A 24,183-nucleotide genomic window follows, 5' to 3' on the forward strand; every position below is an offset into this window, starting at 1 on the left:
GTAAATAGAACTCGCCGAAGGCAACCGAGACACGCTTCGGTTTCGTACCGATCGATAGCCATTAAATATCAAAGATTTTAGCCTTTTGTCGTCCGTATTATCCGATTAAAACGAGATCGACGATCTCGTCGACTTTTTCGTACGTTTCCACGTCGTTTTCGCATCGGTTTTCTTATCTTTATCTCATCGTTCGATTAACTTCGAAAGGCTGTTTATTTCTATAAAAGTAGGGGCGAAGAGACGAGGAGAACGATCGCGAATTTAACTGGAAAATTGTAAAATTTCGAGAGAACTTACAAATCATACGTAGGTAAACGAAGGATAGAGATTTCGAAGGGAATCGAGAAATTCTCGTCGAACGCTAGGAGAACGAACGAGAACGTTTTTCGTTGGCAGGTAGACGACAATAGTTCCCCTTTCTTTCGGAATTAATTGTACCGTGATATCGAGACGATACGGCGTGTAACCGTTTTCTCGAAACAAACGACTGAACCGCTTGTATTTGGAGTTCTTGAGATTCTATCGGGAGGGACGATAAAACCTTTTGGGTCTCTTTCGCTTTTCCATCGCTTAGGTCGATTCCTCTTTTTCTTCCCTTTGCGAACGACTCTTCCTTCGACTCGCAATTTTTCTCCCTTCTTACCGTTCCATCTCTTTCCTCTTTCCTCTTTTTCGTCCTTTTCTCTTTTACTCCTTTTCTTTTCGTTTCCTCTCTTGACCTCCAAAAAAACTGGCGGTCGCCTTCCTGCAGCGTCGAAACACAATTGGTTCCGTGAGTTTGGCTCGTGCGAACCCTCTTTTCAAGTTCAATTAAAACCCGTCGACTCGTATCGATTCCTGTGACCGACTTATCGAAATATAGAAATAAATCGATATCTCGATAATTTCGCTCAAAGATTTTACGACGATAACTAATAAAATTTTTTTTGCGAACGCTCGACCACGATGCTTTATCGTTAATTTTTGGAACTTTTTACAAATTTGCGCCGATCTTGCACGTAAACGCGAATAAAATCGTTTCCGATTTTTGGGAACGATTTTGGACGAGCACCGTTACGAGCAAACTCCGCGAAGCTTTTAGCCCTTTGTAACATACACGTGCAATATATATATATATATATATATATATATATATATATATATATATATATGACTTAATGACTTGGTAAAAGTCCGTGAGCAGAATAGAGACTAGAAATGAGATAATCTGTCGTTCGCAATGAACTTTGCCTATTGTGGGTTGCGCTAGAGAAGTTTCTCCCAGTCGTTGTCCTTAGTTTGAAAGGTACCACACAGAGCGTGGGAAGGGAAGAGAGAGAGAGAGAGAGAGAAAGTATGTGCGTGTGCATGTGAGAGGACCATGAAACGACGGCACCGATAATTCTGATAAGACCACTCCTGTATGCATCGCACGCCACCACCGATGCATATTATATACAGACATGGCGACTGTTAAAGGACAAATAGGAACATGCGTGATAGGACGAGTTTGCAAGTTAAATGGTCCATGAACGCTAGTTGGGATTAGTTGTTCTCTCCGGTTGTTAAATATAATATAGACCACGCGCATACATAGATAGAGTCTTTTTGTTACGTGTTTGAGTTTTAAAAATACATTCGATCAGTCGTTGAAATGATAGAGTTAAAAGGTACCGAAGATAGCGTCTTAAAAATAACTTCGGATATTAACAATTAGCTTAATCGCCTCCTATTTATTGCCGAGTTTTACTTTTCTGTCCTCATCGAATCGATGGTTCCAAAGTAATAATTTATCGCATCGAGGTAAGCAATTTATCGAATCGTCGAGGTAAAAGATTATTCGAACGTTTTCTCATCGATTTGAAGCTTTTCTACGAGTTGCCATTACGCGATTATTAATAGCAACGATATCGATTTGAAACGGCGTAGTTTGACGAGAAAAGAGAACTCGTCGTTATTCGCGCTATAGTTTATTTCGGTTGGTGTCATCAATCGTAAGAGATATCTTGATCCGAGAGGCAAGTGCTTTCGTAGGAATCGCCGCGTTCACTTCAGGGACTATCCTCGACCCAGTTGAAAATCCCCTAGGAGCTCTCAGTTTGGTTACATTACGGCGAGTGCTTCAAAGTTTCGGAGTAAAAAATAATTTCGTTGGCAATATTCGTTCCTTTACTTGAGAATTCTCCGGGCGATCCGACGAGTGCTTTCGTCGACGACTTTCTCCAAAGTAACGCGACGAGTCATTGAAACTTTTTTTTTTAACTAGAACATCAAAAGTTCCGCTTGTATAATCGATGAAACGAAACAATATAAACGATCGAGACTTTGCGAGAACTTTGACGTTAATCTTTTCTATCTTTTTTAAGGTCGCATTACCTTTTTTCTTTATAGATGCGAATGACGCACTTTGCCCGTTCCTTTGAAACAATTAGTCGGTCAGCTTTTATATGAGACCACTGCGAGTTTAAGAAGAAAATAACTCTCTCTCTCTCTCTCTCTCTCTCTCTCTCTTTCTCTCAAGAAGAATCTCTTGGAACAATTACGAGTGCAAATAGTACGAGACCGAAAATGAGAATATCTTGGGGCTTCCGGGATTGCCCGGAGGAATTTGAGTAAGCCGTGACGAAGGTTCGTAGAATTAATAATGACAAAAGAGGGAAGAGCGGACAGCTTTGACCAAGCTGGATCGCCTGTCTGGACTATATCTACACATACGATATATACCTAACCAACCTACGCGTAGAAACCTACGTAGGTACGTGGATGGGTGTATATGTATACGTCATGATGCCCCATTATGCTTATGAATATAAATGCACCCATGGGAATGCGCGCAATAAATGCCGGCCACTGCCCTTGCGGATCTCTGAATTCTGCTTTACCGCGCGTAATTCGGCTACACGTGCTACCGTCTCTATTTCTCTCTTTTTCTTTTCATCTTCCACTCCCAAAAATGTGGAAATGAAACGACCGGACGTACCGTTCCTCTTTCTTCTCGTTTTAGCGCGGCATCGTACAAGTCGCGTATCTGGGAGAAGGGGAAAATAAAAGAAAGGACTTGAAGAAGTAATTAAAACAAAGTAACTCGTACGTAATTTCGGATATATTATGACGACAACGACGTCAACGAGCGATAGTCTATGAGGCGCGTACCTCGTTATCTTTTTTGTAGAACGATCGATCATTTTCCGTAACGGACGTCGTCGTTACGTTTTCGCTCGTAAAAATAACGACGTTAGGAACGACGTATCCATCAAGGCGTTTCTCCCGGTCGCGAAATCGAACTTTTCCACATACGTTCTTATTAGCGCTCTCCTCGAACCGGTTTCGAAACCGGACGAGTTCTCGGCGTGCACCGGTCTACGACTCTTTTTCAACAGCTTTCTTTCCGATTAACCCGCTAACTCCTGACCGATCCCTCTCACGCCACACAGTCCGCTTTTATCTCCAACCCTTTCCCCATCGACCAACTTCTCGCGTGTGTCCACCAGCTTTACTCGCTCTTGGATCGCTTCCAAGCGTCTGAATCTGCTCGCACCTTCTCCGTTCCGCGTACTCCACCTGCATACACCATTTTTACGGTCCTCTTTTTTTCTCTCCCTTTCTCTCTCTCCTTCCATCCGCCTATCTACCAAGGCCATTTCCCTTTTTATCCGATTTGTCACACTAAATTTCTTTCATTATCGTTCGCACCGATCGAGAAACCCTCGCAAGAGCACACTTTTTCTTTTACCCATCGAATTTATCAACGGTACGAACCGACCGCCTCCGTCCTTTCTCGTCGTCGTTTCCCGACCGAGATGAATCCTGTGCTGTTTAATAAACCTACCCGTACCGTTACGCATTTTGTTATAATATTTTTCGAAAATGCAATTAAATTCCATCTCTTTCTTATGCTTTGTTAAAATGTTCTTAAAAGGACGTCCAAGCGCGAGCATTGTGCTCGTGTCGTCTGATGCTTTTCAACGAATATTGTGTTCCATGAAAGCCAACGCGCTGTCATCGTGGGACGACGCATAATGTTATACGAAATATACGTCAAATACCAACCACCTTTCGCGTACGTTCTCCCACTCCGTCTCCCTTTCCATAACTTACCAAACGATTTTCACGCAACCTATAACGCGTCCCCTCGCTTCTTTGCCTTTTACACGACAATGGGCGAATGAACGTAGGCGAACGAAGCGTTGTATCCAGGCAAACCTTTCATCTCCGCGTTTGTACTCAACGTCGAAATTATCGACGCGGATTCGCATATTTTATTTTTCGACCGGTGACGCTCGAGCGTCGAGCGAGATCTTTGCCGAAAAACTCGCCGTTTTCTTCGTGGAATACGAGAACGACGAGAGGGCGACGACGAGACGCTACGGGATATCGTCTTTTGTCTTCGTTGAATGAAACTCGAACGCGTATCGCGAAGAAATAGATGAAAAGAAAGAATGAAAACGGAGAGACTCATCTTTCCATTTCTCCTTACAGTTTGCACTCAATTCAGCAGGGGCGTGTACTCGATCCTGGGCGTCGTCAGTCCGGACTCGTTCGACACGCTTCACTCCTACAGCAACACGTTTCAGATGCCCTTCATGACGCCCTGGTTTCCCGAAAAGGTAAGCGGTCATCGACTTTCCCGCGAATTCGAAACTAGGAATCGACGATAAATTCGAATTTAACGTGAGAATAAGCACGAATTTGGTGCCTCTCTTTTTCCGAATCAATCGAAGATCGATAAACGGCGAAGCGCGTGCGCTCCAGCGAACGAAACTACTTTTTCGCCGTCATTTCGCCGATCGGTCCGTGCCAAATGACGTTATATACGCCACAACGAGTGGCGTATAAAACCATGGGGCCAACGCGATTCGTCGGATAACGACGAAAAACGAGAAAATTCGCAAATGTCGCAAAGAGTCAGCCGCGGCAGCCGCGTCGAAGGATCGCTCGGTTCTTCTTTGCGATGCCTCTGCGATCGATATTTTTGTTCGCGGTCGTAACGAACGTGAAACTGTTAACGAGGGGCACAAAGAGAGAAAAGAGAGCAAGAGCGAGAGCGAGAGCGAGAGTGAGAGAGAGAGAGAGAGAGAGGTGGAACACGAGCGGCGCATCCTGCACGGCAATCAGATACGCATAATAGGATCGTTCGTATAAATAAATGTATACGTACGCGCGTAGACGTGTAATAGTCGCACGTATACGCGTCTACGTACATGGATAGGCGAGCGACGTAGTAATACGCGATACGCGCATATTACAATTTGAATTTCCAAATGAATTGGCCGGCCGAAATTTATCCAGCCGAATCGCGACACGTTGCATTTATCGCGCCGATATCCAACGGTTTCGAAACCGATACCGTCTCTCGCTCGTATGCGCCAAATTTATACGCGCCTGTGAAACGTAGTCGTGATACATGTAAACGCATCGAACAGGTTGAATTCACATAGACAGCACACGCGGAGGAGGCGTCCTAGGCGAATAAGTTTCGTTAAACGCGAGACTCGTGTTAGTGTTTTTACCGTGATGCGCAGAGATACGATCACGCGCACGCTTAGTAACGAACGTCGATGTCGTTTAAATGCTAATCTCGGTGTAATGCTGATTCGACGGCTCGTTTTTTTTTCTCCCTTCTCGTTCGTATCGCTCTGCCGTTACGTTCGCGAGGAATCTACGACGAATCGATCTTCTCTCTCCGCGATTTACGAAAAGGGAAGGAGAAAGACGAATGATTTTTCTCGTTTCCAGGTCCTCACGCCGTCCTCCGGTCTCTTGGACTTTGCCATAAGCATGCGTCCGGATTACCATCGTGCCATCATCGACACGGTGCGATACTACGGATGGAAGAAAATCATCTACCTCTACGACTCCCACGACGGTGAGTCCTCGTAACCTTTGACTTTCTCATGCATTTCTCTTCTAGTCCGTACGTACGTCCGTACGCTACGTGCTCGCAGCTCGCGTCGGTTCGTCCACGACCTCCGTTCGACGTGTGTACGCGTGTACGTGTGTACGTGTGTAAAGAAGATACCCGAACGTGTGCACGTCACGCGCGCGTACATACTCGCGAAGCTCCATCGCGGTTGCAAAAATTCCAATTCTCATCTTCCTCAGCTCCCTTTTCTCCTTTCCCCCTTTCCCCTGGTATTCTTACTTTTATTACCTACCATCGAGGCAGGTACCAAGTCGGGTCTCCGGTGGGCAACTTCCTTCCGGCGGATATCACGGCGAATCGGTATCTACGATCGCCCGTTTCTTCTGCTTCGGCCTTATACGCGCATAGGCACTTACTTACGTAGAAACGCGAACTACAAACTCTGCGGGATTTTAAAGTAGAAAATACTCCAACGCGTACGTACTTACCTACGCGCGTACGTTCTCCTTTTTCTACGTCTCCTTTTTTCCCGCGCGAACGAAACCAGAGAAAAAAAGAATCTAGGTTCGCGTCACTCGGTAAATAATAATTGAGAAATTCTCGTTGAAACGAAGACAAAGCGCGACACCAATGTCAGGCACGTAAGCGGGGAAGGTCGAACGAATCTCGGGCGAGGCTTGAAACAAGGTTTTTCCTTTTACTTTCGTTATTCCTAGCGTAAAACGTAGAAGAGGTTACGTTGGCCGTTGCAACATAGATACGTAGAGGCGCGCTTTCCTTTTCCTTTGGCGAGCTCATAAATCTTTAAAGTTCCGTAAAACATTAAAGGTTTCAGCATTTCGATCTACTCGATGATACGTTGAAAACCGGTTTAACGGGTTATCCTCGCTTACGATCGAGAGCGCATACCTACTCGTGCCATCTTAATTATTACCGCATCCTCTTTTTAACGAAATTCGCGGACCTAATTCGCCCTATTCGTTGGAGAAAATGACAGAATCGGGGAATATTTGAACGAAAGATTTGTAACTTCGTCGTTCTCGATAGAGAACCCGGAGAAAGTTCGGCCAAATCGCGCAACGATTGTTATCGGCTCGTTGGAAAACGTCTAATGAGTTTTCTTTTCTTCCGGATATCATTGCCTCGTCGCGCACGAAGGAAAGTCATCGAGAATTCCGTTGTAGTCGAGTAAATAGTTTTACTTCGACAAACATCGAGAAAAAATGCTTCTAGTATCGTTCGAGAGGCTGGACTGTATAATTAGCTGATGCAAATGCGCTACGAGAAGCTTAAGGAATCTCTCTTTTTGGTTTCGGCGCGTTCGCCTAGGTTCAGCCTTTCTCCATTTCCTGTTCTACGAACTACGTCAAAATCGAATAGTTATGGCTTTCGTTGAAACGGCCATTAGCATCGCGCCTCGCGCGACTATTGCTCAATAAACGTAAGAGCAATAAAGCGGCCGGTTAATTGTAAGAAAACGTCCTCGAAACTCGCGACCTTTCGTTTTGCAACGAATCGGATATTTATATACGTACGTATTTGATTCTTTCGCGAACTCTAGAGAATACGTTTCTTCGACGCTTCGTCGTGCTCGAGGAGACGATCGAAATGATTATCGTTTCGCGGCGTTGTATCGCGCGAAAACGCTTCGCTGCGTGCGTCATGACAGACGGGATGAGTTTTCCGTAATTTTTCCTGCTTCGCTTCGAGAAGAACGTTGCGCGTTTGTCGAAATGCTACTAATATCGCGGAGTTTGCTACTTTGGGCGGTGATTTCTCTTCGGGGAATCCCATTCGGGGAACGTTGACCGTCGGGAAGGTTCAAGGACGGATCGATTCCGCTCTCCGCCTCGAGGTACGAACGTTCGCTTTGCGATTTTGCAGAAATGTCGAGCGTAAAAACGATTCGACGTTCGAAAATTCGAAAATCGATGCTGCAGGGCCGAATTAACGACGCTTCGAAAAGAAAGACTAAAACTCTGGAAGGCAGTCGAAACGCGTCGACGTCTAGCAAGCGCGGAATCGATCGAATTCCAACGAAATCTTCGTCGGAAGAGATTGGATGACTCGCGATCAAGACCGGGGAATATATATTTAACGGGTCTGTGAGATTGCGTAAGGTGTTTTCGATGTGACTAATTCGCTTTACGCGGGGAAAAAATGAAGAGAAAAACAAACGAGCACGATACGAACGATCGGATTTCTACGCCCAAAGGAATATGGACCGCCGATGATTCAAGGTCGTAGTGGAACGTAGAACTCGAGCGGTAGACGATGAGTCGGTTTCTTTCGACGAATCGAGAGAATTCCAGGCCGGACCGATCTCGGGTGTTAACGGAGAGGAAGGCAGCGCTCGTTTCTTCGTTATTTCGAAGAAAATCTACAGGAAAATAATCAACGTTCGCAAAGGATGGCTTTGGTTCGCGGAGTCGACCGGTGTGGCGCCTACCAGAGAAGAGGGGATTCCAATAAAAATACGTGCACTCGTACGCGTTCCTGAAGTGGGCAGAACGCGTTCGGCAGCTCTCAGTTTCCTCTACGTGCCTCGTTCGATAATGACATCGACGAAGATATCGGGAAATCGCGCGAATAGCGTCCCGAGCCGACTGTTCGCATTCATCTTTGCTTTTTAATAATTGTCACGAGTGTTTGTGTCCTGCTATAAACTCTAGTTCCGTGCGATAACGCTTTTTGCTCGATCTTTCGTCAAAGAGAGGCCCGTCATGGAAGGAAGATCGGAAGACGTTCGCTTCGTCAAAACCTTTCAAAGGTGTTTTTTTCTTCTTTTTTCGTTTATTTTTTTTCTTCTTTTCGTTTTCTTTTTTTTACTTCTTTTTCCGTCATGGAGATCGAAGACTTTTACCTCGAGATTCGATCCCTCGCCGCGTTATCGCGTACGAGAACTAACGTAAGCGACCGCGAAGCGAATCGATAGATATACTCGATCGAGCGAAATGGAAACGTCGATCCGTCCCACGGAATTTGGAATCGCATTCTTTCTTTGCTCCTTCGAGCGATCCGATCTTTGTTCTGCGCGTCAAAGTTCCGTCGAGGGACGAATCGTCGGAGGGATTGGCGAGGTTTATCTCGTACGCGAGAATGCACGACCGACTGGCGTCCAAGAGATCGGTTTACCGACGTCTGCTCAATAATAATCCCCTCGAATAACTCGCTCGTAAACTCGCTAAATAAAGTCTATCGATGTCATCGAGCGACAGCCGATTAAATTCTCTCATCTCGCGCATGAAAATCTTGCGCGCTCTCCGGCATACTCGTCTCGTCCGCGTATAAAAAAATTCGCCAAGTAGGAAAAGTCGAATTTTACGTAACTCCGTTATACTTCATTTCTATCCGATTCGACGATTCAAATTTCGAAGTAATAACGTCCTTCGTACACGAAGGATTCGATTAAAGTTGCAACGGCGTTCGTTCGACCGTGAACATTGCACCCAAGAATCAAGTGCACGCTTCGTTTGATCGGATATCAAGAATTCTACGCGAGTAAGTTATACGTACAGACGTATCGAGCAAGGACTATGCGTGGAGAAGGTGATAAACGTGCGACAAAGGGTTCGAAAGTACGCGAGTTTATGCACGGTACGTTGACTCTCGTCGTCGTCGAGAGATCGCAGCCTCTTCCGAATGATTACTTTTCTTTTCGCTCAATTTCCCGTCGGCACTTAAGGAAAGACCGATGACTCCGCGGCCTTGAGAGGGGAATAAAGATAAAATCGAGTCCGACATTAGGGCTTTCCGATATTAGCGAAATGAATTCGCTCTTGTAAAATATTCGGGGCGATCGTTCGAGGCGTCGCCTGGACGAGTCTTATAGAGATGCAAAAGGGAGTCTTATCGAGTCGATGCGCGCGATACGATGCAGTGTGACGTAGAATCTCGATCGTCGGGTCCGATTAACGTGCATCGACCTCGCAATCGTCTTTGCAATATTTTTTATCGCCTAAGATTTATCTGCATCGATCGTCACGAATAGCTGATTCAACAAGAGCGACTTCGCGTAACGAGTGAAAACACTCGCGCGGCTAATTGGTTCTAATCGTTTTTTTTTCTAATAATACTAAAAGACTGTATCAAATAGTACAAGAAAAAAACTCTTTTATAGATAAAATTTAATAATGTCTCGTTATCACTCACCTTCACGCGTACGTTTTCTTCCACAATTATATGTTCTTACGCGATTGTTCGCGATTAGGAAAAACTCGGCGGCCAGTGCGTTTTCTACGAGTTGCCACGAAAGAGCCGTTTGTCTGTCGCCGTTCGTTCAATTAATCCAAAGGTTTGTTTGCAAATCGATCGGTCGACTTTGGATTTTGAAATTTGAGTCTTTCGAGTGAGAGGAAAATCGAGGATATTACAAAAGCCGTTTAAATCGCTGGTTGTCGGCGATCCGATAAGGAAGAAGGAAAATACAAAATATTTTCTTGTGATTTGTATTTGTCGTGGAAAAAGAAAATAAAAAATTAGCGTCACGTAGTTCGAAGCGATGCGAGAAAAATCGGAGAATACAAAGTAGTGCTCTCGGATAGCTCGTAAGTCGAGTCATCGAGAGACACATAAATCCGAGTTGAGGAACGCACGTTTCGGTTCCGGTTTACTAATAACCAGTGCATTGTATCGTTAGCCGCGTAAATTGCCGCGCCTCGAGAGACGCGCGGAGGAGAAGTAGGGATGCGCGTTGCGTGTCACCCTCTCTCTCTCTCTCTCTCTCTCTCTCTCTCTCTCTCTCTCTCTCTCTCTCTCTCGTTCGTACAGAGAGACAGACGCACGCTCACGTACTTAGGAACATTGGCATCTTTCGAAAGATCGCAGGCTCAGCCGCTCGCGGCTGCCATGCGTGCACGGAAAGCGTGGCGTTTAGATATACGTGAAACCGTATCGCATCCAGGCTTCCTCCACCTGCTAGGAGATACGTGGCGTGGAATCGAGTTAGGATCCTAGTTGGCTCATCTCCGTAATTTCTCTCGTTCGCTCCGTCGCTATCTCCCGCAAACGTTCCGGAGTCGACGCAAATTCGTACGCGGAATACTCGTGGCACGCGTAACGAATAATTTCCTTCGTCGACTGTTCTTTCCCCTACTTCGTTGTTGACGCCTATATCCATAGAGTATTCGAAAGGCGCGTATAAATACGATTAATCGTGGAAAACGAGGGAAACGCAATCGCTCTTTTGATTCATCTAATTGCGGTAGATCGTCGATCTCGACGAGATAACGACGACGACTTAATATTTTATTAACGATGATTAGGAATTAGATGATAATGAGATTAGTTGTCGAATAATGGAAAGAATTTGGTCACGTTCGATGAATAGCCGATAATCGTCCAAAGTCGTAATCGCGCATTGTGTAATGTCGCTTTACGACATACACGATTAAGGCGTTTAAGGCAACGTTCGTTACCAGTCGAGAAACTGGTCGCGGCAGCGTATAAATAAGAAGCGCGATAATCTCTTTTATATAACGTTGAGACGTTAGATGTCGAGACTAGACAAGAGTCATCCGCGTGCGAATATCATTGATATTCCTCGTTTTAACTCATTCGATTCTTCTTTAGACTACGTACGTACAAATTACCGGCAGCGAAGAAACGGTATTGTTTCGAAAGGAAAACGAGAGAAGCCAAAGAGGAGGAGGACGCTTCGCGATGTTTTCTTAATAGCGAAAAAGTGGTCAGGGTCGTCGGGGCGACGCCGGATAAGACGGCAGGAGGGACGCAGCAGGAAATTTCAATAACCAGCGAATCTCACGAGATATCACCGAGAAAGGGAATAATGGACGGCGAGATCTGTCGACAAGCATTGATCGGCCTCGTATGTGAGTAGACCTCGTTCGAATCGTTCGAATCGATGGAGCGGGGAGAGAAAATAGTCCGTCCTCGAAGGATTCTATAGATTCTATAATTCCCCAGGTAATCTCCTGATCATCGATAGCGGACTCCAAGAAGGCTGGAGTACCCCGATCATTCCAAAGTTCACCAGCCAGGAGGATCCTCTGCGCGTGAATAGCGATCAGATCGCCTGGATCGTCAATTTGATGTACGTTGGCGTCGGGCTCGGTTCCACGATGCCGTTTTTTCTGATGAATCGTATCGGCCGTAAGAAAACGTTGCTCCTAGCCGCGGTACCCAAAATCATTAGTTGGGTACTGATTGGGACAGCGACCGATCAAGCGACCATCTTCTGCGGCAGAATACTCGCCGGCATTGGCTGCGGCATTTCCTATTCGGTATTGCCGATCTATTTCGGCGAGATAAGTAGCAAACGTACTCGCGGTCTCCTAGGCACGATGATGGCGGTTAACTTGAACGTTGGAGTGCTACTGATCTGTTCCATCGGCCTTTGGATCTCTCGATTCACAATGGCCATGATAGCCGTGTGCGTGCCGATCTTGTTTCTGGTAACGTTTGCCTGGCTACCCGAAAGTTCGGTCTTTCTCACGCGACGAAACGAACTCAGCTTGGCGGAGAAGACTTTGCGATGGGCCCTGGGAAAGGACAACATCGACGAGGAACTCGAGGAAATCCAAAGAACGTTGACCATGGAAGATTCCTCGAAAAAATTGAATTTCCTCGAGACCGTCAAAGAGACGTACAAGAACAAAGAAAACGGTCGAGCCTTCGGGATAGTCCTAATTCTGTACAGTGCTCTGACGCTCACGGGCGGGGCGCCGATATTGGCTTATCAATCGGACATCTTCGAGAAAGCGAACTTCGAGGTATCGACGAATCTCAGCATTATCGTGACCGGTTGTACCATCGTCGTCGCTGGCATCGCTTGCGTCCTCTTAGTTCGCCTCACCGGAAAGAGAACGTTGCTTTTCGTTTCCGCGCCAACCTGTTTGTTCTCTCTGATTACTCTAGCTATCTTCTTCACCCTTCTCTCGGCGGGTTACGACGTCTCCAAGTTCAACTGGATACCCTCGGTATTCATCATGATTTATGTTCTTGGTTATGGATTAGCACTGAATCCAATGCCGCTCGCTTACCTCGGCGAAATCTTCCCGTTCGAAATGAAAAGAGCTGCCGCGATATTTACCTCGCTCTACTACGCTGGAACGACCACGGTGGTAATCAAGTACTATCAGGTACGTACTCTCGTAGGCGGTTTTTTTTTTGCCTACGATCGCAACGGGGATAAGGTTCGCAATTGGGACGCTTTTATCTTTGCTCTGGGCTCCGATAAAGGATAACGCTCGTCGCGATTACGCGCTTAAGGAAGGACGCGTTTGGCAGCTTTTCCGCGTCTGGGAACTCCCTTCGAACGTTTAAAAACCGCACGACGCGCTAACGTAATGTCAAGCGGTATAACAAGATCGTTGCTCTTGCCACGGATACCGGTAATGTCAGTATCGGTATCCATTCATCTACGTGCACTACGCGCAATCGCTTTCTTAACGCGTACGCACGTAATTGCTTCCTTAACGAATCGTATCGATGACTTCTACCGCCCGTTCTGTGCCGCGCCATGCCGAATACTAACGCTATACGTACGTAGTACACGTAACGCCGCTTCGCCGAATAACAATAAGGGGTGTTGTTGCTTGGAATGGACGAAAAACAAAGCGTAATCAGACATGTTTATTTTTGTGTTTATAACGTCCTTAGGTCACGCAAGATGTATACGGTACGCACGTACCGATGTGGACTTTTACTGTGATAACTATGGTTTTATGGATTCTGATTTATTTCTTCGTGCCCGAGACGGAGGGAAAAACGCTGGAGGAAATACTGTTGGAACTGAAGAATAAGAAGTAAAGGATCGCCGAACGAAATTGAGAAATCCGTATCTCAAAATCTCCTTGCCAGAGTTGTCTCTGCGCTCGTACGTGTACATAAGTGTGATAAAAGTGTATCGCAAACAAACCGAATCCAAAGTTTAGAATTATTCGAGGTATTCTATGAAATGGATCGACGTGTAAATATAAGCGTAGTTATATAATCATCAGAAACGAATAAAAACAAACTTGGTAATATCGGTCGATCGTTCATCCTCGCGGCATCGAGCTTTTCCGCGATACGACTCGATGCCGAACAATGGAACGACTCGAATCGACTAATTATGTCATTATTTCGCACAGAGGCCGTAACCGATATTACTCATCGAACCGAAATCGATTTTATTCAAATGGCAAATTACTTTGACCACTACTTTTTTCGAATCGCTAATCGAGTCTATCGCGGACTCTCCTTTATCTCAAAATAATTAAAATTCTTTCGTTCCGCTCTCGATCCTTCTTCATTTTTTCTTCCTTATTTTTATCTTCCTTCGATGAAATCGCGTTTAATCGAGCTGCACGAATCGATAATATAAGTGAGAAAATGAGTAGGTATGTCAGTCATGTACGAATCATAAAAACCGGCTATAAACTCGAGTATCGCAATTAATTAATGGCATACTTGAAATCGATGTATTGCGTTGCTTATATACCAAATCTTACTCGCCAGATAGATTACGGCAGATTGATCAAGTTTCGTAGATCCGTCGATCCTCGACAAGCGATAGGTACCTATATATAAAATCCCGTTACACCACGCGATCGCAGCTGTTTCGAATATAAAGTAATTCGAATTCGTTTTACGATCGCGACCACTTTCGCGAATTACCATAAACGTTTTCGGCAAAAGCATCTCGTAGAAACGTCGCGAGTGATCGCGTGCGCTCGTGAGTTACATACGAGTACGTAAATAAACGCGCGCGCGTACATGTGCGTTGGCGCGGGAAGGTGCACTCAACCTACGACAAGATCAAGATTGATAGACTACGAGTTGCAACATGTACGAAGCATCCACTTAGCGGTGCATTATCCGAATGAGAACGTCTACGGCCTGAGTCTTAGCTAATGCAACGCCTGCAATCCGAGTAATGGCAGCCACTTATCTACGAAGGAACAACGAGTAACCCGTGTTAATCGTCAATTTAAAGTCGGCACGTTTGCGATCCGCAGCGCAAACTCGAATCTTTTCCGGAAATCAGACCATCTTAATTATCTCTAATCTTTTATTATCTCTCTGGAATCGCGTGAAGGAAAATGCGAAATTCTAATGATGAAATTCAGAGATTTTCATTATTGAATTCTTTTATTCTCTCTCTCTCTCTCTCTCTCTCTCTCTCTCTCTCTCTCTCTCTCTCTCTCTCTCTCTCACCCTCGAAGATAGACCAGATTAAATAAAGAATAAATAAAAACTAGTATTTCAACGAAACTTTTATGATTTACTCGTAGAAAATATCTCGATTCGTTGATATTCGATAAAAGAAAGATCGAAAGAAACAAGCGACGCGTAATTTTTCTGTTGGAAGATCACAGAGATTAACGGAGGAAAAATCGTAAATCAACTCTTATTTTAAGTATAATACGCACGTAAATTAAAAACCCTCGAACGTTCGATAATTTCGGGGTGAATAAATAATGAACACGCTTGAATAGCCAAAAGTGATCTGAATCGCGATTTGAAGAAATTTTTCATTCTTCCTCCGTGCCCATTAATAAATATTTAGAAAATCAATAACTAAAACCACTTTGTGCCGTAAACGAATATTTCATTATTTTTGTGGCGAGTCGTACACGCGTTGTTGAATCTTGGGTGCTCGCAAGAGAACTATTTGTCGTCTGCTTGTTAGAGTACCGTCGTATTCCGGCCGCTACATTATTCACCGTGGTCGTGTAATTAGGAAGCCGGAGACAAGTATATCAACGCGTGTGTCTCGCCGAGATCTTACGTATGTTTATATACAAGAGTTCTCTCTCTCTCTCTCTCTTACTCCCTGTGTAATGTATTTACGTGTTTTTCTTACGCGCAACGTGCTGACTCGATAAACTATTATTCGTTGTAACACGTGTGATATAAGATTAATAATAGAATTATGAGATATAAAACTACACAAATTTTACAATTCGACAACAAAACGATCGACGAATTCTTCCGACGATTAATTAAATAACATTCAAGCAATTATTATACTTTGATAAAATAAACGACGTATCTGTCGAGCTTATGCGATAAATTTTATTTCCTTGAAATATGTATGTTTGGATTGCAACAAAAAAAGATCACGATTTCGATTGAATCGAGCAAGAATTTTGCGTCCATCGCAGGCTATTCTTCGTATTTTGCGTGTTTTCAATGTTTTCGTTTTCAATGTTCGTGTCGTTTGGACGACAGGCGATGTATTCGATGTACTCTCTATTAACAAATAAAAGAAACAACTCGTTTGCGCGTCCTTTTTAGAGAGAGAGAGAGAGAGAGAGAGAGAGAAAGAGAGCGGGGGCGGGGGGATGAGAGATAGAAAAAAGTAGATGAAAGGTTCGTCTCTAGACGCGTAGCACACACCGATAATGAATTACCCACTGTTGCAGATCAAATAGTCTCCGCAAAGGTGTTCACGCTGGTTTGGATCGCGTGTGTGACTAAAAAGGTAGTCGACCTTCTCCCTCCCTCTCTCTCTCTCTCTTTCTCCCTCCCTCTCTCCTTCCCTCTCCCTCTCCCTTCCCTCTCTCCTTCCCTGTCTCTTTGCGGATCAGAGATTTTCTCTGTTGGCGATCGGTGTGTCGGCTCGTCAGAAAGATTTTAAATCGATCGAGCTTGTCTGGCTTTTACGCGAGCGCGTCATCGAAGCCGGTGATCACGACGACGGCAATAATACCAAGAACGCTTCGTTGCGGAATTTTCATCGAATTATCTGCTAGCACGTTACATCTTTCGCGTATAATTTATTATAACGTAAAGTAATTTCAGTCTTTGAGGATGAAAAATCTCGTGTCGCGTCGACGCACCGAGTCGAACAATGGATTAGCACGATATAACAAAGATTACGTAAATAAGATACGCACAAATGAACGCTATATGAGAGATCCTTTTTCATCTTCCCTTTCGTCTACAATTTCCGATTAGTTTTAATTCGATAGCGCAACCATATTCCCCTCGATCGCGACGTTTCTCGTTTGTAAGGGAAAACGGCTTTATAAAGATGGTAGCGTTAAATCAGCCTCGAGATTGCCTTTTATCGTCCGTTTGATCTTGGATTTTTCTCGGTCGCGAAATATTCAGTCGATGGAAATGGCTGGTGTTGCAGTTTCGTGCCTTTGGAAAGGAGCGCAGATTTAAAGGGCAACGTCGACGATGGTAATAAGTTAACATGTATCGGCATTCGAATAGACTCAATACTTTCCTTTGTCGGCGAAGCGATACTGCTCTTTGTGCAGTAACTTACTGTACAATGTACAGTTATTGCCCATTGTTCTTTAGCGATCGACCACGGTTATTTCTATAGAAAATAATAAAGTCTTTTCAACGTTACATTCTATCGTAATACGGTGACAATACGGGAGTAATCGTTGAATTGAAATTGAAACAAGTTGATCTCAGTCACGTTGACGGAAGGTAATCAAGCAGCAAGACGAGGAGGACGGAGAAACGACACGGTGGGTTTTTAACCTCTCTAATTAAGGGACGACAAAGAAGAGAGAGTAGATAGAAAAGGGTGAAGAAGGAAGATGCGTCTCGTCTACGTGTCTAGTCCATCATGACCCTCCGCCGTCGGACGTGCTCGATGTGCTCTTGCACGATTTGCTAGTCCCTCCTAATGTCTAACGTCGTTCGTGCGCGTGCACAAAACTCGAAGACACCTTTTACCTCGTTTGTTCGAGATAAGGAATTTTCTGCGTTCTACGTTCAAACAAAGATAAAACACTTTATTGTCTTTCATTCGTCGAGATATTCTCGAATCGGATATGCACTTGCGACGCAATTTGTCTTCGACGAGACAAAATCGTCCGAGCGGAACGCGTCCCGTTCGAACTGTGGCACGACGAACGTCGCTGGTTGGACGAAGAATTTCTATCTTTGATCGGCCTGACGAAACTCGACGATTCCGAGTTCCGTCTCTTACGAACGGACGAACGAAATTCGATGAGACCTGCGACGAGATTCTTCCGCAATAAATAAGAGGTGAAACGATCCTCGAGCGAGGCTACAATTTTCCTTCGATCTATATTACAAGTAAATAAATAAACGATAAAAAAACTGCCGATTATTTTTTATCCAATTCGACAAACGTCGAAACGTTGTTGACGTCGACGGTTATAAAAATGGGATCCACCCGATCGAAAAATTGAGAGGAACGATGGACGACAGACGGAAAAGCAATGATGGAAAAAATTCGAGCGGGGATGTTTTCAACTCGTTTAATGAAACAAAGCGATGCCGTGAATATTTTTCCTTTTCGTTCTATAACTATACATAGGTATAGGTACAAATACATCTACGTATACGGATACATCTATACGTTTCCACTACCGCCGCTCGTAATGGATCTTTCCATCCATTTCCATGGCGCGATAGGCGCAAGTGGCAAATACAACGACGAAAAGCAAACAAAGCGAGAACGCCTAGCACTACGAGCTAGTCGAAAATATTCCACCACAGGAATCGATGTCCTCTTGGTTCTAGTCGATAGGTCGCGTATAATGTATATAGATACATGGGTGTAGTACTCGCCTACGAGCTTTTCCGAAATTCGAGCTAATGAAAAAAGCTTTCGCGGATTCTATTTCGAGTAGCCTGAGAAAGCGTTCGCGGAGATCGATCGTACGAGCTATCGCGAGTGGACTTTAAAATCGAAGAGAGAGATAGAGAGAGAGAGAGAGAGAGAGAGTGATCTGTCTCTCGGGGGGCCCTTCATTTCGGTCTCCCCCTTTCTCTCTCGTTTGCTTCCAGTGAAACAATGCGCCGCGATATGTCACGCGTACCGAAGTGTTCTCGACGTGCCATTAATTGGAATTCGAACGGACATAAACATCTCTCCCGCGTTGCTCGTTATCGCCAGCTAGATGTACCTTCCATACGGAAGGGTTCGAAAGATGGAAAGAGAAAGGGCGAGAGACCGAGAGAGGGGACTTTGACGTACGATCCTTAGAACGCCACGGGATTTAACCGCACCTTTCTTTAATCGAGATAAAAAGAGAATTAAGAATTCGTAAATCGCGTAGACGAACGAACGTAACTATACACGGCTCGAACAGAAGCATCGTGAATTCTTTATTATTTACTCGGACTTTGATTCCAGGAAGTTCCGCTAATAGGAATAGGAATGTGATTCGTACGCGTAGCTATTTAATGATTTCTAATAGTCGGTTAATCGGTATATCGAACAATCTGTTTCATGGATTTCTCGAGATCGTCCGGAATTACGATTTATTGACAGACTGATCTTTGAATGACACAAATTGAGCATGTAGTGAACTACAAGAGGAAGAGAGAAGTCGATTGCGAACTGTAGAGAGGGGAGGGAGAGAGAGAGAGAGAGAGAGAGAGAGAGAGAACAAGAGGAAGGGAATACGGCCGAGGTAATGGAAATTACTGGCAGAATACGTGGCGTCCGTGCCGATACCTATTCCGGATATTCGATGATTATACGCCTCGTGTATACGGATATACGCGAATATACAGATCTATATCCATATATACCTACTATATGCACGGAAGATTCTCCTAAACATGGATATAGTCCTTTGCCAATTTTCGCCCAACGTTCGAGAATCGACCTACTTTCATTCTTCGACCTTTTTCGCGCGATCCACGACATCGTTGGAACTCCTAGACCCCGATCTAATGACGTCTTTGCGAGTATTCCGGCAAAAAAGTTGAGTAGATACAATCTTCGACGATCGCTGAATTTATCCGAAGAATAGAAAATCGATTAAAGGATTTTTTCGCGTCGTTAAGTGTCCCCCATCACGGACAATACAGTGCTACCTCGCGCAATTATCTTCGATTTGTTTCTTTAGCGAAAAGCTTCGCTACCCCGTAGATTTTATTTCACTCGCGATCGCCAGGTCAGCGTTCGATCATTAATCAGGCACATAAACTTCCACGATCGCGCGGAAGAAAGCGTTACGTTAATTAACCGAATAACGTTAACGACTCGAGCGCCTCTTCGATCTTAAAGTACTTTTATCGTTGATTCTTGACTCGATATGGCCGACGAGACCAAAGATGCCTTTCGAGTTCGAAACAACGGTAATCAGCTCTTTCGTGTGTTTTAATGCACGAGTAGTCGATGTGTGTGCGGGCAAATGGAAGATTCGAATAACGCGTAATAAGTGCGTTCGGCACCCATTGTAGTTCGGTCCAATCGGGACAACGTTCGTGCGTTCGACGATAAACGCTATAAGATCAATCGAAACGAGAGCATCGTCGTAACGCGTGAGAAAAATACGAGGGAATATCTTTGTTGGAGTCTTTACGATTCTAAAGGTGAATCTCTGAGAAACTCGCTCGATTTTTCGAAGAACCGTTTACGAAGCATTTCATTCTCCGAGCTCAAACTTGCTATTGTTGGTTTAATCTTCGATTGAAAAAAGAATCGGAGCGTGTAAGCGACGTTGTCCGCTTTTATCGATTCTTTCGGATGGAAGAAAACGGCGTTAAGCGGGTCCTCGCTGCTCCTCGCCGTAGATACATAAAGGGTCAAATTCGCGCTCGATTGTAATCGATTATGCATTTTCGTATTTATTCGATGTTAAATCATTTGCCGAGATGAGAATTGCACCCATCGTGCCAATGTAAATTCGCGCGATATTCGCGAGCGCTCATTATGCTCTCACAAGGGATCTCGATCGTTGGACGAGAGATAGGTACAGTATAGCTGGTAACGATAGTTCCTTCCGCGTTTAGAATTAATCATCGTTAATAGAGCGTGTTGACCGGGTGCATACATTTTGTAGGTGGTATAATGGTCACGTGCCAGAGAATTGAAACAGTGGATTGGCGTGGATTTCCGTGCCAACCGTTTTCAGGGCTCGGACAGCGCGAGCAGGCTTAAATCCTGTTAAGCCTGAGTTAAACGCCGTCATACCGCCCTGCCATTGTCCCATCGCGTACGTTCGGTCTCTCCGACCCTTTTCCACTCCCCTTCGCCCTCCGCGGTACACATCTATTCGCTAGCTAAGGTAAATAGAATATCTCTCGTTGCGACGTGTTTCCGTCCGCGAAAATGAGGCTATTCTTCGGAATCTTCCTTTTTGGTATCCATGGGGCGTTTTAACGGTACGATTTACCTTATGGGATCAATCGGTTTTAAGCCGAGTACGAGATGCGAGAAGGAAGGAGAAAGGAAGCCGATGTCACGTCGATCAATACGTAATAAACTCTCGTTCGATTCTCGACTTACCGAATGCCGTCGTTACTTCGAGATTTACGTCCTCGCTGAAAGATATTTTTATCCGTCCTCGCATTACGTTCGCCACTTATCTTTCCAACGCTAAGCCAGGATGAACGCGAACGCGCACGTGTCCTGTACCTCCGCGTTTTGCTCTGCTGTCTTGTCGGGACGTGCGTACAACCAGGTCTCTCTCTCTCTCTCTCGCTTCGTGGACAAAGTTTTTAATGAAAAAAATCAGACGATGTAATCTTTTCGTTAAGCTCTGATCAATTTCGCACGACAATTAGCTTCGAATATTTTTCCGACGACCCTCGTTAAGCGAATCGATGCTAGCGGGAGGTATCGGTATAGGTGCTTAAAAATTTCAACGCAAAGTTAAAATATAAAATGTCCGTTCTTTTTTGCGAACGAATAAGCTCATTTCCCAGAGAAAGAAGATTTGCGGGAAAGTGCGCATCGTCGTTGGCTTCGCGACGCCAATGGACTTTAAAATGTAGCAGGCAGGTTTGGTTGCCTCTCGACAGTGACAAACGTTCGTGGCTCGACGCATCTCATCCATAATTCTCGCGTCGACCTTTGGATACGAAGGTGCTCACCTTTTATCTTATCGTAATTGCGCATCTCAAAAGCTTCGCTGTACGTATTTTTTTTTTCGCATACGTGCGGCGAAAGCGTTTCAAATGTTAGTTCAAGGTTATTAAAAAATCGCGAGATATTATCGTACCGTCGATGAATAGGCGAGTTCATCGAGACGAGGAAGGAGATAATGCGGTCACTTTTTCCGATGAGATTTTTTCCCCTTTTTCCTTTCATCCAATCTCTCGATCTTCTCTCTCTCGTCAGGGAGATCATTGCGAGGGCGAGTCGCATCTTCGACGGTAGATTTGAAGGAACAAAAGTTCGAAAAATTCTGAAGAATTTTTTTTATCCTCCTCTCTCTTCTCTTCCTATCTCCTTCTTCTTCTTCTTCTTCTTCTTCTAGAAACGACTAATAGCTCGGTTTTAAGGCGAGTGTAATGTCGCTTCCTCGAGGGATTAAAAGAGGGAGCGAATATCCGAGATTGCCCTCGGGATGGTTACGAGCTGGGACGCGCTAATCAGTCCGTACTCTGTTATTCGGACTAATCAGACTCTTCGAGCATCCTTGTAACGATGTTCCTGCCTCTGGCAGTGTACGTGTATCCTTTGGGCGAGCAAGACTACGCACTCGCGATCATGCCTTACCTTCTATAGATATATAGATACGTTATATAAATATGTGTGTCTATGTATATAGAGCAGCGACAGATAGATACCAATGTGCTTCATTTTCTTTCCCGAGATCAAAGTCTTCGCGACGGTACGTCAGTTTTCACGTTTTACGCAGGTCGCAAGTCCCTTTCGACTCGATCGAGAATTAAATTAAATCGGCACACGTATTTCCATCCATTCGAGATGGACAACGTTCGTAAAGCTCGCTCGACTTTCTCAATCTACTTTACGTCCTCGCGATCGACGTCCTTTTTCGAAAGGAAGAAAAATGCGAACGGCTTGGGGGTGACTCAAGCGGTACTGTACAAATCTGACGAGTGTAAAGTTTTACGTACGATTTCGAAGCAAGACTTGGAAGCAAGTATTTTCTCCTTAAGCTCGGAAACGTGCCGGACGCATATTCGGCTTGCACTCGATCGCTCATTGTCATGGTCGCGAGAGGGATGTGATGCTGCACACCTACTCGTATCTATTTTGACATTAGTTTCCATCGGTCTCGGTGGTATTCCCGGTCAGAGTAACAAACGTGTGCGTGTGTGTGTGTGTGTGTGTGTGTGTGTGTATGTTCGCGTTCGCGCACGTATGTGTTTGAGAGGGTGGAGAGAGAAAGGAAGAGAAACCGCAAGCCTCCCGTATGAGGCGGCAGACAGGATTGTTCGCATACCGTGCCAGACGAAATGGCGCGTTTATCCCTCGGGCCATCTCCGCGTCGCCAGCAACGCCGTTGAGGGTCGTCTCCTCATCCTCGATCGTTCTATCCACGCGCCAGCTATGCGATACCTCGCATAAATTTCATTGCCTCTCGATTCTTTTCCTCTATCTTTATTTTTTTAATCTTTCGTCTTTCGAGAAGCAAGAGAAAATCGCGCGAGCGACAAGATACCTACGTTCGTTCAATTTCATTTCCATTTCAAGGATTTCATCGCAAACTCTACAATTTCGAAGCAGTCGCAAAGTTTACGATTACGCGAAAAAGGTGATCTCGTTGTCGTCTTCTTCGTATAATTTTCACGTGGCAATTATCTTTTGATAAATCGACAATCCATGATAATTACGTTGTTACTCGGAGAGCTTCAAAGTTTTAATCCGATCTCTAACGTCGTTGTGAGGCGATTTAACTTCAATTTCGATTTGATTAACGAATGTAAACACGTGCAGCGGTATCCCGTACGCTGTAATTTTTTCTTCATTTTCTTTTTTCTTTTTTTTCTATCCAATCTACGAATCTCAGGAATAGTATTCAAAGAGATGCTATCTACGCGTATAGAAGTATAGTACTGTGCGAATTAGCAGAGACGAGTAGAAGCTGACGTAAACGTAATTTGTCTTAATCGCGTAGTCCGTAGAGACGATTAGCATCGACAACGTGTCGATAATTAGTCACATCGTGGTGCGCCTGCATGTTGAAGCGGAAGCGTAGAATACTATAGAATTCAAGACGTATTGGATGTCGCTGACTTCCGCTCGACGATTTCCAACTTCTCTGGATGCGGAGTTTCAACTTCGATTACCTCGTCGACGCGCCCGTTCCGCGCTTTTTCTTTCGTCATCGGCCGCGTTCGAAATCGTTCGAATCCTCGAAACGTCGTACTTTCGATATACTCGTTAAACGCATCCTAACTTGTAATGGATTTTGAAGCGCGACAAATGCGACTTCCATCTTCCGGCGACGTAAACGTAATCCCTTCCGTTCGATCGCCCAGCTACTCGTGACTGCGAATACCGAGCATACGTCGAGTACCGTGCACGACATTTATGTGATATTTGGAAAGTTACTTGGATCCAATTTTAGAAGGTAATATTTGTAAAGAACTTCTCAGCCTGAAAAAAATGACTCGAAGGAGTTAAAAACAGATACTTACTTATTACGAAAAGTTATTCAAAATTAATCAAAAATTCGGAATAACTCTCGCTG

General features: G+C 44.7%; 2 protein-coding genes across 5 annotated transcripts in view; both read left to right on the forward strand.

Moving 5' to 3' along the window:
- The window catches only part of LOC122634984 (glutamate receptor 1), a 132,596-nt gene that overhangs the window by 89,452 nt on the left and 18,961 nt on the right, over positions 1 to 24,183 (forward strand). For all 4 annotated transcript variants that reach the window (XM_043824605.1, XM_043824602.1, XM_043824603.1 and 1 more), the window contains exons 3-4: positions 4,459 to 4,586; positions 5,716 to 5,845. In XM_043824605.1, coding sequence (XP_043680540.1) covers positions 4,459 to 4,586; positions 5,716 to 5,845 — 258 coding nt within the window. The remainder of the gene's footprint in view (positions 1 to 4,458; positions 4,587 to 5,715; positions 5,846 to 24,183) is intronic.
- LOC122634985 (facilitated trehalose transporter Tret1-like) lies at positions 7,398 to 15,851 on the forward strand. The gene is made up of 4 exons (XM_043824607.1): positions 7,398 to 8,612; positions 11,414 to 11,673; positions 11,768 to 12,942; positions 13,463 to 15,851. Exons 1-4 carry the CDS (start codon positions 8,566 to 8,568, stop codon positions 13,610 to 13,612), a joined length of 1,632 nt encoding a protein of 543 aa, XP_043680542.1. The 5' UTR covers positions 7,398 to 8,565; the 3' UTR covers positions 13,613 to 15,851.

Source organism: Vespula pensylvanica, chromosome 16 (genome assembly GCF_014466175.1).
Source record: "Vespula pensylvanica isolate Volc-1 chromosome 16, ASM1446617v1, whole genome shotgun sequence".
NCBI classification, from domain to species: Eukaryota; Metazoa; Arthropoda; class Insecta; order Hymenoptera; family Vespidae; genus Vespula; species Vespula pensylvanica.

Excerpts from the sequence above, each read along its gene's own strand:
- LOC122634985 (XM_043824607.1), top strand. The coding sequence starts at position 8,566 with ATGGAAGGAAGATCGGAAGACGTTCGCTTCGTCAAAACCTTTCAAAG. Across the intron at positions 11,674-11,767 it reads AGCATTGATCGGCCTCGTAT|GTAATCTCCTGATCATCGAT; the intron begins GTGAGTAGACCT and ends ATAATTCCCCAG. Across the intron at positions 12,943-13,462 it reads TGGTAATCAAGTACTATCAG|GTCACGCAAGATGTATACGG; the intron begins GTACGTACTCTC and ends TAACGTCCTTAG.